Source organism: Ruditapes philippinarum, unplaced genomic scaffold (assembly GCF_026571515.1).
Source record: "Ruditapes philippinarum isolate M1 unplaced genomic scaffold, ASM2657151v2 ctg1662_1_1_1_1, whole genome shotgun sequence".
NCBI classification, from domain to species: domain Eukaryota; kingdom Metazoa; phylum Mollusca; class Bivalvia; order Venerida; family Veneridae; genus Ruditapes; species Ruditapes philippinarum.
This window is the reverse complement of record NW_026851696.1, coordinates 81,969-100,355: the sequence shown is the minus strand read 5'-3', so window position 1 is coordinate 100,355 and position 18,387 is coordinate 81,969. Positions and strand designations below refer to the sequence as shown.

Genomic DNA, 18,387 nt, shown 5'->3' with positions numbered 1-18,387 from the left:
ACATTGTAAATCAACTACTGATTTACAATAACGCTGTCTTTTAACCTTTCCTCTTTACTATTCCTTTGTTATTTAAATGATTTTCTATGACGTATATAAGTTTGACCAATAGGATCAATTAAACAATATGTTTTGAAAGAAAATAAGATTGTACGTATGTCCCAGAAGATACGCAGAAATTTACAACCTCTTTTCGTAACAAAAAATCGCAGAATATTAAGCCCGCTGAAATAAGAACTTATACAGTATATACATAAACCATGTAAACAGATTGTACAGTAAAAAAAGATTTAGGTACAATTAAATGAGATTACAAACCACATGTCACCATATTTGGTTACTATGACAATGGCAGTTGATAGTAAGGTAATGTTTTGTATAGATATGAAGTAAAGATTTATTTAAAATAATATTCTGTACCTATCGGTTGTACTGTGATATTTGTTCAAACCGGTTTTGAACTATGGAAGTGATAGACGTTAGGGTACCAGTGAAATGTTTTCCGCGGTATCAGTACATGCTGAACAGAAGAAATAATTTGGCTGAGCGATATAATGTATTGATGAGAAAGTATAAATTAGACAACTGTACACTAAACGCGGTAAATGATGACAATATCCGTCTCTTGTTTTGTAAATCAGTTAATTCAAAAAATCATTTTCCAGGCATAGAATTAGTTGTTCCAAGACATCTTGACACTATTAAAAGGATATATATCGGCAGAAATTTCAGAGAAAGACTTACTTTAACAGAAGACAAGTGTTTTTTACTTTTAATTGGTGGAGATACTTTGACATATGACAATTTGAAATTGCTTAAAGACTTGCCTGTAAGCACTTTTTTGTTATTGAAGGACATCAAAGGAAAGAATATATTGTCAGAAATATTACTTGGTTTTGGAAACATCGACTTGTGCCTAGAAGAAAATATAAGTCCAGTACTGACAAAGCATTTAGAAAGATATGCCTTGACAGGAATGAGGGATGCCTGCGACAATTTGATTTTTTTACTTACTGGTATAAGTTCTGGAGAACCTGGTGTATCAGAAACAGAACAAAAGACCAAAGGTATGTTTTGAAGCTTTGTTTCTTCAAGTATTATTAGTATATTTTTAATGTTTTATGAGCAGGTTTTTTTATTATAATACAGAAAAATACGTCAAAGAATAATAAATCTTTCCAGAATCGAAATTATGTTTGAACTGACACGATTTTCATTAAGATTTAATAGCATCATTTCTTGGACAAAAACAGACTTAAGGTAGAACGCGACACTTTGCGAACTTTCGAGTAGCGTCTTAAAAATTGGCATGCACAAAATTGACCATATTTCTGATTGGATTTTTTTGATTTTATTTCAATTGTTGTTTCAGCCAATTTTTTTACAAACGACGTCAAAGTTGACCATCAAAACCCGTTTATGAACATGACGTCGTTGGCAACTTTTTTCTGGTATTTTCACCCCATTGGCGGACAAAATATCTTAAATCCTACAGCATTCGATGGAAAGTATTTTTCCCTTTAAGCAGATATAAAATTTATTGTTTTACGCCGAAAATTGTTCGATTAATGGAAAGAAAATTTTTAATTTTGTGTAAAATTTGACGTTCAGTTTAGCCGCAATTTTCGGCTTTAAAGCGGCTTATTAAAAGATTCCTGAAATAAATTTTTGATTTTGTTCTTTAAACGTCCTTTAAAATGTATGCTTAGTCAAAATAACTAATTAAATCAACGAAATCCAGTCAGAAATATGGTCAATTTTGTGCATGCCAATTTTTAAGACGCTACTCGAAAGTTCGCAAAGTGTCGCGTTCTACCTAAACATGAGACAATACATACAAAAATAGGGACAAATAATAAAGATATCAATTATCATTGTAAAGTGTCATTATAGATAGGTAGATATGTAATGATACGTAAATCAAACTATATACACTTACCGTACGTTTGCTTTTGATCTAGCATACCTGAAAACACTTAAATCCCGGTTTTATACCAGTAAATGGCATTATCTAAAACCTGTTTGTTCTTGACTGACGATTGTTTTTATACTACGGTTTTCAGACATGTCAGGACTGGAAACAATATAAAAAGTTGATTTGAAAAAATGTTTACGTTCTAAGTGATTTAAATGGAAATTTATACAATGAATGATAGTATCTAAGTGTAGACCATTCTATCATCTGCTAAATAAATATATTTGGTCATCTATTTTGCATTTGCCAACAACTTCCTTCTCTCGTGGCTTCTTTTTATGTCTAACATTAAATATTATCAACGTTATAATAGACTGATACATTTTAAACATAAAAATGCAACTACATGTATTATAGGCATTAGCAGTAAGAAACCAAATATTGGTTACATTATTGAGTGATTACATGATAAGGCAATCTAAACCAAAAATAAACAGCGATGATATTTCAAAATGTTAATAATATTGAATTCTTTATTTAAGGAGAGATATTTCGTGGTTCTGGAAATATAAAATTGATGAAACAACGCGCATTATCAGTAGGACAGGGCAGTATGTTTTTTTCTGTCTCTCTCAAGTATCAAATGAAATAAAATTAAATATTGGAAATGCGTTATAACGCGACCCAGAAGGCGTTATAACGCAAAACAAAAGGCGTTAATAGCTTAATACTATATTAATGCAAATCAAATAGTTTAGTAACGTAAACAATGAAGAACAATATTACATTGTATTAATGTAAATCGGCACGCATATTTTATTAACAGCAAGCACAGATCTTTACGTACCACACCACGCTGGTCATTAGATTTAATCCTTGCCTCTGGGTGAATCTCAAAGATAACATAGTAACTGTCGATAATTTATTGCAATTAACACATTTATGTGACATGATAGGCAGCTCAATTGAACCCTGTCCCTAAAATTCGCCGGCGTAAACATCGCATAATTTATATGACACGACTGCCACGTTTTAATCAGCCAGTTTTACAAAAAACTACACGCAACGTCACATCTACTGTGTAAATCTATATGCATATACATTATTTCGAGTAAATGGCATGAGTATGTGCGGATCTAAAAAAAAATAACAAAGTCGGCCGCATTTTTTATGTTTATGGAATTGAAGTCATACAAATACAGAAAAAAATTCATGTAAACTGGACCATTAACAAACTTGTTAAGATGCAACAAAATAAATAACTAGTCATCTGTTGTTATGATCATTATTTTATATTGTTTTGTGTTTTTTAAAATACAACATTAATAACAAAGTCAATTAGATTGGTAATTAAAAAGTGCAAACTGACAATTTTATCGCCCCATATCTACGCGATTATCTCAAGTATTTTCTCTGGCACGATCAAGTAGTCCCTGTGATGTGTTTATGATAGATAGATAGATAATTTATTGACGTATGCATTCAGCACATAGTCATATTACACACATTTATATAGTACAATCAAATACGATATCATGGTACATGAACAAAGTTGTAGCACAAATTTTCAATTTACATATTTTTGGAGAATGAACGTTAACACCATTTAGTAATAAAGTGAGCTTATCTATTATAAAGCGTTTACATTATTAAAGATATAAAAATAATGGATTTTAAACTTAATCATATTCTGTAATAAGATTCCATTTAACAATGTTTCATACTAGACACATTATCAAGTTATTTCAAGATTTAACAATATCACTTTTAAATACAAAGAGACAAATTTATACATTGATTTACATAACATTTAGTAGTTCAATTCGATGTTTTGTAGCATAATAAAAATATTTACCTAAACCTATTAATTCAGACTTCTTTTCAGTACTTAATAATTCAATCAATTTGAACATACTTGGTCTTCTGTAGTAGTATTGCTTAATGTAAAGAGAACGTATATAAGAGTAACTATTACAAACACATATTAAATGGAATTCATCTTCTATTTCATTACTATCGCAAAGCTGACATATGCGTTCCTCTCGGGGTAATCTATTAGCACCATATCTACTTGTTTCAATCCGAAGTTTATGTGACGATAATCTTAATCTTGCTATGCAATTTCTATAAGTTCTGTTATGGAGAATTTTCAGGTAGTGTCATTTGAGTTTCATTTCAAATGAGTTATGCAAATGTACATAATTATATATTACTTAACAATGGACTGTTTGAAATATCGCTAGAAGCAGATTAGTAAAAAGCAGTCAATCATCCATTGTTTAAAAAGTTTAACAAAATATTTGGCTTCGTATTGAAATGGGTTGTTCCAAACATCAGAAAACCCGTACTCATTTAATATTCCATGTACTTTAGAAGCCCAACATTGATTGTTGTTTTCATGTAATTCAAACGAAGCGTACATAGCAGTTTTCAAAATGATATTATCGCTATTTATTATTTTAAGCCAGTATGTAATAATTTGCACACATCGTTTAATCAAAATAATGGATAACGACCAATTTCGCTATAGATTTCTGCAGTACAAGTACTTTGTTTCACTCCTAATATAGATTTGCAGAATTTAAGATGTAATCGCTCTATATCCTTTGATTTAGAAAATCCCCAAACAGCACTAGAATAGCTGAGCACTGAACCGACAAAAGAGTCAAAAAGCTGCAACGCAATGCTAGGGGTTAACTCATATTTATTGATGCTCTTTAATAAAACAGACATTGCCTTTAAACCTTTACCAATAACGTATTGATATTAAGTGTAAAAGACCCATTGTAATTAAAAACTACGCCTAGATATTTCACAATTTCTATTAGAATATCATTATAATACCAATTTTCATTATCTTTTAAAGGCCCTCTTTTCCTAAAAAACATTATTTTGGTTTTATTTGTATTCACCTCTAAACCCCATTTCATACAATATTCATATAATTTATTTAAATTGTTTTGTAAATCCATAAGAGTTTTAGCAAGAACAGCCATATCGTCTGCAAAAAGCAAAATAATTTAACACAAATCGAATAATGAAATACCACTATCAATATTTTCTTGTAGAAATAGTTCAATATCTTCTAAAAACAGAGAAAATAAAATTGGCGAATTATTTAGGCCCTGTTTCAAACCTAGCGAAATATCGAAAAATTCTGTAAAAGTGTTACAATGTTTTATACATGACTTCTTAGTAGCGTACATTGCTTTGAATATTCTAAGTATTTTTCCATCCAAACCAACCTTACAGAGCTTAAACCATAAAGCATTCCTGTACACAGAATCAAAAGCCTTCTTTAGGTCTATAAAAGCGCAATAAAGGCGTTACTTTTGTGATAAAAAATATTCGATTAACGAATTTAAAACGAAAATCGCGTCGACTGTACTTGCACCGTGACCAAAACCGAACTGAGCATCCCCCTTTTTATAAATTGGGACGATATAACCATATGTCAAGGCTTTAGGAAAAAGACCTGAATCAAATATCTTAATAAAACAGTCGGTTAGATGCCCTGCAAGTATGTCTGCAGTTTCTATAAAATACTCATTAAGTAAATTATCAACAGGACACGAGGCTTTATTACGATTCATACGACTTATTGCTTCACGAACTTCTTCTGTGGTTATTGGGATATTCAACTACTCAAACGTGGGATTATTTACGTTAAAATCATTATTATTTAGTTTTCGATTTCTTCAATCTGTGTCGCATGTAATTCGTTAAACATGTGATATGTGATCGAGATTTGTGACATATAGGGGGCCTAATCGACTTTTCTCTCAAGTTTCTTACATATTGTAAACCTGAGCTATTTATAGATATAACTTGCCACTTATCTGATTATCTGTCCAAAAAATCGGCCGGAAAAGCGCCGATGCATGTTTTAATATACAGAATAGAGACATGGTGTAATAAAATATTGCTGGATCTTAAATTCGAGGATTGACTTACCCACGAAAACCACGAAAATTCATGCCCCACGAATAATAATGATTTTGCAGTAATTTGATTTTGATTAATTTATTGCTCAAGATATAGGTGCGTTTCATTTTCAATTATCTACGGATACGTCCTAATGCCACAGTCTGATTTATTTTACATTTTGTAAGGAAATACCTTCACCGAAGACGGAGTAAATTATCACCCACCTTTAAGATATTCCCCCCTAATTTGAACAGTATTCTACTTACAAAGAAGATAATGTCTCCTAATTTTTGTATTTATCTTAAAAAAATATCCTTTTAGGCTTACCTTTTATATAACATGTATAATAAAGATACACTTTGACCATAATATGAATTACCAATACCTTAAGTCACGCAATTAGAAGATACTATCAGGTTATTAATTATACAAGACATATCAGTATATATCTGAGATATCTATTTACCTATATTTGAAAATATGACGCACATAATAAGATAAGAAAAGGTTTGATAAGACAAGTTGATAAATTTATTTATTGACCTACCCACGAAAACCACGAAAATTCATGCCCCACGAATAATAATGATTTTGCAGTAATTTGATTCTGATTTATTTATTGCTCAAGATGTAAGTGCGTTTCATTTTCAATTATCTGCGTATAATTGCGTGACCTTTCTGCTTATGCGGCTATTGACAAAAAGACCAGCGAAAAATGTGTGAATAAAGAGTAACTACATTTACGCCAAGGCTTAAAGGACCTATAATATTGACAAATATCTAAAGATTCGTCGTAAGTGTGCAAATGGAATGATATAATTTGTTAAGGAAAACTATATTGTTATATATATCTTGAGCAATTAATTCAGATTGTGTAACCAAGCCATTTGATTCAAATGTATATGGTATTAAATTGGTGTTATAAGGCATTTTGGTTCGCGTTACAACGCCTTTTGTTTTGCGTAATAACGTCGTTTATTTCACGTTATAACGCCTTTTTTAGTTATAACGCATTTAAATTTTTAAATTTTATTTTATTTCATACTTTCAAGCTTTCGCAGTCTTGTACATGGTATGTAAAAGTTACTTCAAACATAAAATAAATGGTTTCAAAATTAATATATTGTATTGAAAAATCAACTGTTCATTTTTAAGGGACTCCAATGATTTTTTTGACATAATGGGACTAAAAATATTTTTTTCAGATAAATGTACCATTTGATGGAACACTGATCTTTGCGCAAAATTTAAGATCATTCGCGTGCTTCATTTTCCGGAACATTTATTCAAATTGTGAAAAGATTACCCAAAATGAAAAGCGTTTAAACACTTTTCACTCAAATCGGGCTATGAAAAGCATAAAAATACGATTTTGAATTCATTTCAAAGTATATTTCTTAACTGTCCTTCCATATATTTCTGTTTAAAGTGCCTCAGCTCATTTTTGCAAGAAATTCAAATGTTATGCTTTTAGGCTTTCAAATTTTGGTGGAGTCCTTTTAAGTACCTCAATCATCTTTATGTATGTTTTCAGCCAAAGATACTTCAAACAGATGTTCAAATCGACTTGGCCCCGCCAAAAACAGGAAAGAACGTTTGTATGATGCAAACATTGGAAGAGGTATGTGAATCTAAGAAGGAAATTGAAATTCTCGAAATTAAATTTTATGTTTACAGCAACAACATGCTTAGAAATTGTTTGTTTTAAGTTTCAGAACAGAGTCAAATACCAACAGATATTCCAGAAACAGACATAAATCAAATTGAACGTCTTCATGACGAATTCGTTGGTACATTCAACAGGAGTGTTCTTCCTGAAGACGAAAAACCTTATTTTGCTGACAAGTTGTACAAGATTGATAAAACGGTTGGTTTAATACTTTTTGAATGGTAACGATAAACTCACTATAACAAAACACTATTAATAATTGATATCCCATGTATAAAAATGCATTGACAGACATAAAAGACGGAGAAGAAAAGATGCAATAACCGATAAAGTCACGCGGGACCCCGATGCACATTTCTTTATGATTCAGGGAGCCATGTCAAAATAGCTAACTTCATTTAAGAACTGCAATTTCAGTATCCAAATCCGTCGACCTGTACATAAATGAAATGAACATAGTATGAACATTACATTTATGAACTATACTGTAATATAGATATAAACAGTCTTGTCCAAATACTTTACGTTTGATTGTTATGACTTTAGCGAAAGATGTTTATCCTAGTTAAACACTTTGTTTTGTTTTACAGATATTGCACAAACTTCAGGAGCAAAGTAATTTCATAGAAAGCATTGGATATCGATGCAGTACTCTCCAGGTTAATATAACCAGCTATCCGATTTCAGACGAGCTTAAAACAAACATCGAACGTATAATGGAAGAATACAACATTAAAAGATACGCTATAGTCTCTTCGGGGATACAGAAATACTTAACCTGTCATGTTGGCAAAAAAGTAAAAATTGAATATGAAAAGGGTAAATGTATTAGCGGGACACTTGGCGGATTCGCTACAACCTCCTCGGAAGAGTCTGAGCGAACCTGGGCAATCCTATCAAGACATGTTGTAAAAGGTAGTTTTGACAGGAAGCTGTACATCGCAAATGACGAACAAACATATATTGGAAAGGTTATGAAAGAAGTAAAGGAAGAAACGACTGATAAGCAATACCTCGATATCGCCGCTGCATCATTAAAAAGAGAAATATCAGTTGATCCTAGTTACATTACTGAAGAGAAGGTCCTTGTTCCAGGAAAGCAATGTTTCTACGATGCTGACAATCTAAGAGGTTTAAACGTTCATATTAAAGGAGCTTCAACCGAACTAGGTCTTGGCACAATTACTATTCCGGAACAAATTGCAGTCCAAAACGACAATTTGGATGAGAACCACATTATTGTAGAAGATAGGCATGGAGGAAATGCTTTTTGTAAAGCAGGCGATAGTGGGGCGATAGTGTGTGCCGAAAATCCGGATAAATATGGAGAAGAGGTCCAGTTAATTTCAATGGTTATTGGAGAAAATATTAACAAAAAGGGTTCATATACTACGGTTAGACTTGACAAGGGTTTAGAACAGCTTAAATCCTTAACTGGTAAAGAATTCCACATGTGTTAATTAAATAATAATTGTACAAATTCTATAAATTTTTATGGTGTTAAAGGTTTGAAATGTGGAAGTATGATTGTTGACAATCAAACAATTCATGTATCACTAATTATTTTTATTGAATGCTCTATTGTTATTTGTATATTAAACATTGAATAATTTTCAAATTCAACACTGTAAAGAATTACATAATCTAAGAAGTGCCTGTAATTATTAGAAGTCTTCCAATAGAAGTACAACAAAAAGCCTACAGACAAAACGCCGACATACAAAATGCTGATGGGACATTAGATCAACAAGTCAAAAGATTGACGCGACAAATGGTCGACAAAAAAAAAACACTTACAAAACGCCGACAAACATCGACACACCTGAGTTCATGTTTATTCTGAGAAATGAAATAATTTAGCGTCGCATATATAAGACTTTCTTATAGAAAATATATGAATGTGTAAGTTATTGATAGATACGACATCTGAATAAAGATAATACACAATCAGGATGATATTGTGAGCGAGATTTATTCATTTGTATGCTTCATATTGATGTATGAGAAAGCATTAAGGTACCGAAACGTATTTTATATCAGTTCATGTTCATATCATTGAATAGATTAGTGCTACTGTGTATCAATGTCTTTATTTTCAAAGTGTTAACAGTTATAATACCAATCAAATAAAATCCAATTTGAAACACATGTTTGTTGTTGATATAAGATATTGTCAGATATCAGTATATAATTTTATTTGAGAGTGACTGAATAAGAAACTGTGTACCTTTGTTTCCGAACTAACAATATAATTTTCACAAAAGAATCAAAAGATTAAAGACGGTACAATAACCTGTGCTTTAAGCTGGTGTATAGAGACCCTAGGGTTGTTTTTTGTTATTTCCGATTAAAAGAGCCTGCAATTTGTATCTTTTATAAAAGTGTAAATTGCTGCCAACGGTTTCCCTTTTTAGAAGTTTATTTCTGTTTTACCGTTGTTTAACCCATGATATCTTTAAAAAGCGATTTTTCAACATTGAAACTGGCCAATGCAATCACATCTCTTAATCAGATCAGGAATACATTTTATTTCATGACTACACATTGGTAACTTTAATTTGTTTTCAAAAGATAAATATGTTTAACTTAATGTTTTGCTTATGTTTCACCTGAGACTTTGCCTATATACAAAAAATGACTAGTGTACTATTTTAATACGTATGTTTAGACTTTCAAGTGATAATGAAGATCAAAGATTATACAAACCGTTTACAACTCTCGCAAATGAAAAGAAAAATGCTTATCAGGAACAGCAGGTAAAAAGTGTTTGAATGTTGTACAAATGTAAATGATTTATTCATGTATAAAGAAAACGCATGCTTAAATAAATCTTGTTTTAAGTTTAAGGTTTTTATATATAAAGTATACAGAACCCGTAATATCTTTTAACATTAATGAAACTGCAAAAAGAACTATAAAAAATGTTAAAACGCTTTTGCTAAATTTTATGTTGGTAAACGTGCTGGTTATGATTTTTAAATGCCTAATTTTTTAAAATTAAATATACTTGTGACGAGATAACACAATTGTTTTTTATATATTTTATTTTTTTCTGTTTCTTTTTTTTAAAATGACTTTAAGTGAGATTTCGCCTCGGAGTCTTGATATCTGGAACGAGCGAATTTTATAGTCATAAGCTATATTTAAGTTTGTCAATATTGTGTGCAAACACTAATATGCAATATGTGCTCTTTTTGTGTGCCATTTAATACTTCAATCCAGTACAATTTGTAAAATCGTAGAAAACAATTATTAAATTTTTCCTGTCAAACATACTGCAAAACTACGATTTGTTTTGTTTCAAAACGACATGATAAATAGAAGGGGTGTTTGTATGCAATTAAGTATTTGCATACGCAAGAATGAATGCACGAAACATAAACAACCGTTTCTTTCAATGTTTAAGCAAGTAAAAGTGATGCTTACGTCAGGTTGGTCTTCTATATGGGTGTTCTTATATTAATTGTTTACGTCAATAATGGTACAAAACAAATACAAAAATAGAAACAATATGTTTATAATTATATACAATTCTCATAGTTATGCCAACAAGCAAATTGGTTTAATTCTCCATCAAATAATATAAATCATTTGCCGTGATTAAATCTTCCAAGTATCATGTGACATGGAGAATTATTATGGTAAAAAGTCCACAAAGAACGGAGGGTATCAAGTGAAAGAAACTCCGGGTCCGGGATTAATGAAAGCAGGTATCAATTTCATTTAAACAAATAAGACAAGGGGTAAAGATGATATTAATATCAGCTCTGATTTATTTAGTATTGATGACTGAATATATATAAGTATAATTTCTTTGTTAAAAAAGACAATACTTCAGGAGAAACAGAATTTGTTGAATTTGTGATACATTATTATATAGAAACGGCAATAATTGAATACATTTTGAAATTATGTTCGATTTTCACGCCAGACAAATATCTCAGAGCCAATAAATTTTGTCAAGGCAATGAATATATTTGTAGACTGTTGAAATGTGTGATTTGTTTTCAAACAGCCGGCAATTTTCTATCTTGTGCAATCATTATTGACATATGCTGTTCCATTGAAACATCCATTCCCTTTGCAGATGAATATTCATATGACTCCCAAGAAATACTTTTACGTTTATTTCTCATAAACTTGTTATATTCTGGTGTTTTATCGTTTCCAAAAATATATTCATTCGCCATTCATATGAACTATCTGTCGCTTTTTAAGATCAGTTGGCAATGTGTATTATGATTGTAAAAAAATTGTATTTTATATGGAAGTTGTAAAATTTCACAGTTAAGTTATCAAAATATAATTTCACACTTTTCATTGACGAAACTACTTTTTTTAAGATTTTCCCGATGTGGTACCTCAATTTTATTTTTGCTGACAATGTCAGGCTGTTCAGAAAAAAGCAAAGCTGAAATTGATAAATAACTTATATGTCAAAAGTAATAAAAAGAAAAAAACTTACTTCTATTCAATCACCAAATATCGACTGTTATTTTCTTTGTTTCATTTTTACTGCTCTTGATGACACTTTGGCATATTTATGTTTCTATGTTTTGACATTTCTAAAGAATTTAAAAATGCGGATTTGTGATGCCTAGCTTGCCTTTGAACACTTTTTATCAAATTTTCCGAAGTTTTATTTTCTCTTGCTTTGAAGTTACTAAATATGTACATTTGTTTTTTATGGTTTTACTAACTTTCTTTATAATAAAAATTAATGCATCATTAACATTTCATTTGAGCATATTGTCAGGATGTGAACGTGTAATTCGTAACTTGTCAAATGTGGTGTTTTACAATCTGATATCGGGGTACAAACAAGATTATACCGTTATAGTAAAACGGTTCACAATAGAGTGAAATGTAAATGTTGCAACTTTGTACCCCTGGATTAACTTTGAAAACGCCCCAAAAAGTAGGTCTATCATCTAACGACTTTGCATAGGTGCTACAGAACACAGACTGCTTATTCCGTCTATGGTTATGTTAAGTTAATATTGTGATGCTTTTCAATAATATCTATACTGGCATTTCACACTCCTGATTTGATTGGAATATGACTTATTTCTGTTAAAACAGGCAAATAGAGACATACTATGGCATGAATGCAATATTTGTTGTTGTCATTTATTGCTCTGAGTAACTTAAAAAAAAATAGGTTTTTTTATATATAAGATCTCCGTTTAATCCTAAATATTTGAATTTTATGCCTCAGAAATCAATATATTTTTTATTCTTTAGAAATGTCTAACATGTGTTTAATAGAGTTTGAATAATGGACTCGGAGCATGTTAGATGTTTAACAAGTGAAGAAAGTAGCGCTGAATGAGCAGTAATGTGTCAAAACGGTAGTTAAATTAATGTGAACAAAGTAGTATTTTTACTTCTATACAAAATATTAATTCAGTATAATTATAAAGATTGCCAATAGAGCTATAGTTGCAAACTAAAGTCCATGTATATGGCAAATGATAATTACGATCAAAACTGTAACAAGATTCCAACACTTAACCGTATTTTGAGAAATAGAATTAATATCATTTCTGGGACATAAAGGCACTTATATTCTCAAAAAAATGTGTATATTTCTAATGGAACGAAATTAAAAAGTGAATGTTTAAATGGGTTAAACACAATCCTACAAAGATTGAAAGGAAAACTGTTTGCCACTTAAATTGATTTAATTCGGTAGTTGATGAATTGACCCGCGGAACAAACCAATTTAGATGCTATGTTGATAAATTGTTTCAAAAAAACTGTGGAAAAGAAAATGAGAAAATAATTTGCTGTGAGAAGTTTGTCTCTCAAATCTTCACAAGTAAGTATTGTTACACGAAATCGCTTCAAATGAATATGAACACACCAGATTGAATTGAAAACAACTAAATTAACAGGTTCGTTATTCCGTTTGAGTGACGGTTCAATTCACTGTTCAATGTTAACTTTCATTAACACATTATTCAACATTTGAAATGCTAAAATCTAAAGAAAAAAATACTTTTTTGAATTTAGAAATTTTATATATACAAACAATCATTTAGTAGCTAATTTGATATCGTGTTATAAATAGGTTTTATTTCTTTCTGTATCTAAATCCCGGATAAAGACGCTGTACATATAGGTTCAAAACAATTTTTTACCTCGATAGAAGAATTTCTTGATGGGGGAGACAATTGTGTTTAAGTCAAAATCTAATTCTGGCGATAAATTGGCACATCAATTGGGTTTTTGAACAAATGAATGTGTCCACCTTAATTTATACAACGGAAACTGTAAATTAAAACAGGTGGTTAAAAGAGCAGGAGGAGCTTTGAAAAAATAAAAGGTTTAAAGGATAATATTTTTTTCGTGACGAATGAGATAATGCAAATTTCAGTCAGCGATTTGAGATTTTTTTTATTTCGATACTCATTGCTTAAGAGGTCTTAACCCTTTACCTCATATAGACGTATTTTGACGGCTTTTCGACCCCCCCCCCCTCTTTTTGAGCCTCAAAACAGTGAAAAAATGCCCTATTTAGGCCCCAAACACTGTTTTGCGTTTGAGAAATGTTAATAAAAAAGTGATCACTTTTTCGGCGACACCCCTATCAAAAAAGTACATCAAGTGGTTGCCAGAAGGGGGATGTGCCCCCTTCTGTTTCGGGTGCCCCCTTCTGTTTCGGGGGTTTGAATGGGGGCGGCAGCCACCCTCATCGCCAAGAATATTTTGGACATGTGACAGGCTAGAAATTGCCTCAGATCGGTCGTAAGGCAACGTTTTACCAACGCTGTAAAGCCCGTTACTCTATCTCAATCTATTGAGAAGTTGCAGCACTTTGAAAAAAAACAACAAAGCAAAATAGTGATTTTTGGTAATTTTGCGACGTCCCTCCGTAGCCATGGTAACAGAAAATTTAAAATTGAGCATGCTGTTACAGAGACAACATGGTCCAGCAAGTTGCATCAGTATATAAGCATTTTTCATAGTTTCATAGCAGTTTAAACTTGTAACCGGAGGCTTTTCAATGAAAACGGCAATTTTTTACAATATGCTCATGAAGTAAAAGGTTAATCAAAAAATAATAAAGTGCCACAACACAACAACTTTTCACCAAAATTAGATGAAAGGCCACGCGTTAACATGGAAAGATTAGATTTTTGGCTAATTCCAAGGTTTTTCATCATTTTTGTTCGCTAATGAACACACTTAGTATTAATATCTACCACATCTGCATCATTTCATAAACATTGTCTTGATCATTCAGACATAATGTTGCTACAAGTGTCGTCGTTTTTCGACAATTCAATTCATTTTATTATTAATAAGCAAATGCATATAATAATTATAAGAATAAAAAAGTTAAAAAAAAAAAAACAGAATGAGATTTGATATAGTAGTACAAAATATAATTTATAATGTATACAATTATACCAGAGAATTACACTTATCTTGTAACTGTTTCTCTTTAAGCATGAATAACATGATGCTATTATCCGCACTATGATTAAATGTTAAGTGTTGCTTAAGCTTAAGGTCGTGAACGGTAACTTGCACTTTCCATTACCGCCCATGAATAGGCTCAATCAAACCGGGCTTGCAACATTTACGATTTTTGTCGTTTTGTGCGTTCTGCAGGGATTCTTTATTTCCCTCTATTAGATCTTCTTGTAATAACTCAATAGGACTTTTTGTACAATTGTGACACGGACAAGGATAGGAAAAAAATACTATAGAATAATAGTAACTTTCTTTATAATAGTGGAAGTTTTTCTTATTCTGGCATTACTTTCAATTAAACTTTAACACTAATGACAGTACGTATTATTCTGTACAGATCAAAATTAATTCAACGAAGACTTGGAATTATGGAGACATTGTTTTGGCCATTAGTGCTCAACTGAATTGATGTCTGAAATAATGTTTAATAATAATTCACAATTCATGTATACTTAACATATACATGTAATATTTCAATATTTTTTCTAGTTATTTAGTTTATGCAGCGAACTTTTTATCCTTTTTGATGAAAATAAATGTATTGAAAAGTCAAATATTATAAAGAGAACAGAGAAAGTAATGTACACATTGAAACGGCACATACTATCCAAGTTTATTACGAAAAAGAGTTCAAAATTCACAAAAAAGTCATGGTCATTTGGTTGCGAGGCAGACAGGTTGACCACTAGGCCATCTTTCTATTAGACATGCAGCTTTAAGAGTGACTAGTTACAACACGATGTTTTATGTTTTAGTCCGAAAAATTTCAATTTTTTAAAAACTGCATGAATATTTGTTATTTCTTTGTAATATATATTGAAATGATGCACACTTTCTTTAAACATTCCTCAAACGCGTTTGTCTACAGGAAACACAATGTGTCGAGCTTCAAGCTTTTTATTCTACAACAGACAAAGGTCAGTACCAGTGTTTTCGAAATATTTTTTTTTATTGTCATTGTACAACTGTCCTTAAACTTTTACAAACTACGTGTGATGATTGTTTGCTATGAGTCTCGTCATCCCTATTCCCAGACCGTCAACGGATGACGTACAATTATCGTTTTTCCATTGATAATGTAAAGTTTCCATATCGAGATGATAACCAATAACAGTAGTACATAAGTGGCATGACCGAAAATGAGGAATGTATTTTTGAAATTTTATCTAAATTGTTCCGCCGGGTAAAACATCAAGACAACATTTGCTACAATTTATGCATGCCTAGATAAAGTAAATCTACAAAACGTTAGTCCTAACGCGATAAATCTGCGGTGCAGAGTCTGAAGAAATATATGACTAGATACCGGATTCTGTTCCTTACAAGCAAAGCACAAAAACATCTTTTAAAACTAAACTGCTTGTAGTATGGACCGGAATAAAAATCTCCTACCTGTCCTCCCAACAAATGATCATCTTGAAAATTCTTAACTGTAACCGGAAAACGCGATACTGTAACACGTTCCCTACGGTGATGTCTACCATAAGGATAGCATCTATGCATTTGAAAGTAGGTGGTTATGGTAAAAAAGTATTAAAAAAAACAATGAATGATGATGCGAAATGCAGAAAGAGGATTTACTTCATCCAGAAACAGGCAGCATTAAGTACTTTTCATTACTTTTATACGTTGCAATTTATGAAGTTTGTGTTTGCTTAGTAAAACTTTGAAAATATTTTTCTTACGTACAAGTTTTTATGAATAACGAGATATACGATGCACATATACGATTAAGATATTTCATGTAAAGATGCATACTTAAAATACAGTGTATCATTAATTAAAAAAATAAAAAATGCCGCAAAACAACAATTTTTTAACCAAAATTAGGCGTAAGGCCACGTGTTAACATGGAAAATCTAGATTTGGGTAATTTGAAGGCTTTTTGCCCCCCCCCCCCCTTTGAGGCCTCAAACAGTGAAAAAAGTCCTATTTTGGCCCCAAACACTGTTTTTCGTTTGAGAAATGTTGTTGAAAAAAGTGACCACTTTTTCGGCGCGGCTCCCCATCAAAGTGATACATCAGGGGTTACCAGTTTGGGGGTTTTGAAGGGGGGCGGTACCCCTCATCGCCAAGAAAATTTTTTACATGCGGCAGGCTAAAACTGGCCTCAGGTCGATCTAAACGTTAGGTGTAATTAACGCACGCCGAAAGGCCTTTTTCTCTATCTCATTGCATTGAGAAGTTGCAATACTTTGAATTCAGTTTTTATAGAAAAAAAAATAAGCAAAATAGTGATTTTTCGCAATTTTGAGACGTCCCCCCGTTGCCATGGTAACAGGAAATTTAAGATTGAGCATGTTTTTACAGATGTTGTGGACCAGTCAGTATATGTGTCAAGGTTCATCAGTATTGAAGCATTTTACACAGTTTTATAGCAGTTGGAACTTGTAACAAGAGGCCTTTCAATGAAAACGGCCATTTTTCGCATTATGCTCATGGGGTAAAAGGTTAACAAATGGTGTATTGGCCTTTAGAAAATCAATTTATCAAATTGTTTTCTTAAGCAAATTCGTCGGTGTAACTGTTTGATATTTTTAAAATGTTTGGAATTAATTCATCTCACACTTTTCGTGAGATGATGTATTTATGTAAAGATGAAAAATTATTTACTCACACCAGTCAAACATTTTGAACTAGCTATAGATACTACAAGTTGTATTGCTACAGGTAAATTCGTCCCATATGTAAAATATAAATTGGTTTGATCTTAGTCTGAACAACTATTTATCTATCTATCTCTGAGTACTGCCAACCCCTCTCGCGAGTGTTATAGGCAGGAAATTGTGCGCGTCGGGTGTGTTAGTAAAAGGTGTGAGAGAAAGTAAAAACCTGAAAATGAACATGATCAGGACAGTGAGAGACATTGAAAACTTTTAGTCATTGTTAAGATATTTTTATTAGTAAGGGTGAAAGAAAGATTTAAAAGTAAAAAACAAACAAGTCAACTAATACTGTATCTTAACCACTGCCTGTTTGTATTGATCTAAGATCAGGCAGGGTGACAATGTTCCTTGGGAGCTGGTTCCAAAGTGTGATTACAGTGGGGGAGAAGCTTATGGTAGTCCCTGATGTAAACCTGTATTTTCCTAAGAGAGAGGGGATGCATATGTCTAGTAAGGCCTAGATGGAGTTTTTAATGTAGGTGGGGAAGGCTAATGGCTACTAGGTTATGGTAAATTTTAAAAAACATAATAAGTCTAAAGTCTAGTCTGCGATGCTCGAGAGAACGCCAGCCAAGATCTTTCTGCATGGCTGTAACTGATGACAAAGGGGAGTAATCCTGTTTTACCCAGCGTATCGCTCGTCTTTGGACTATCTCTATTTGAAATTGCTTTTTATGAAATTTTCAGATGTCGCTTCATCGTTCGATATTAATCTTACAGTCCATTTC

General features: G+C 31.7%; 1 protein-coding gene across 2 annotated transcripts; it reads left to right on the top strand.

Annotated features, from left to right (window-relative positions):
• Positions 1 to 387: 387 nt before the first annotated feature.
• Positions 388 to 9,303, top strand: LOC132737267 (uncharacterized). 2 transcript variants are annotated; one of them, XM_060724528.1, is made up of 5 exons: positions 389 to 1,067; positions 2,458 to 2,526; positions 7,377 to 7,463; positions 7,552 to 7,709; positions 8,102 to 9,303. In XM_060724528.1, exons 1-5 carry the CDS (start codon positions 464 to 466, stop codon positions 8,969 to 8,971), a joined length of 1,788 nt encoding a protein of 595 aa, XP_060580511.1. In that variant the 5' UTR covers positions 389 to 463; the 3' UTR covers positions 8,972 to 9,303. The 2 variants fall into 2 exon arrangements, with proteins under 2 accessions (XP_060580519.1, XP_060580511.1); XM_060724536.1 differs by lacking the exon at positions 2,458 to 2,526 and having other exon boundaries at positions 388 to 1,067.
• The last annotated feature ends 9,084 nt before the right edge of the window (positions 9,304 to 18,387 follow it).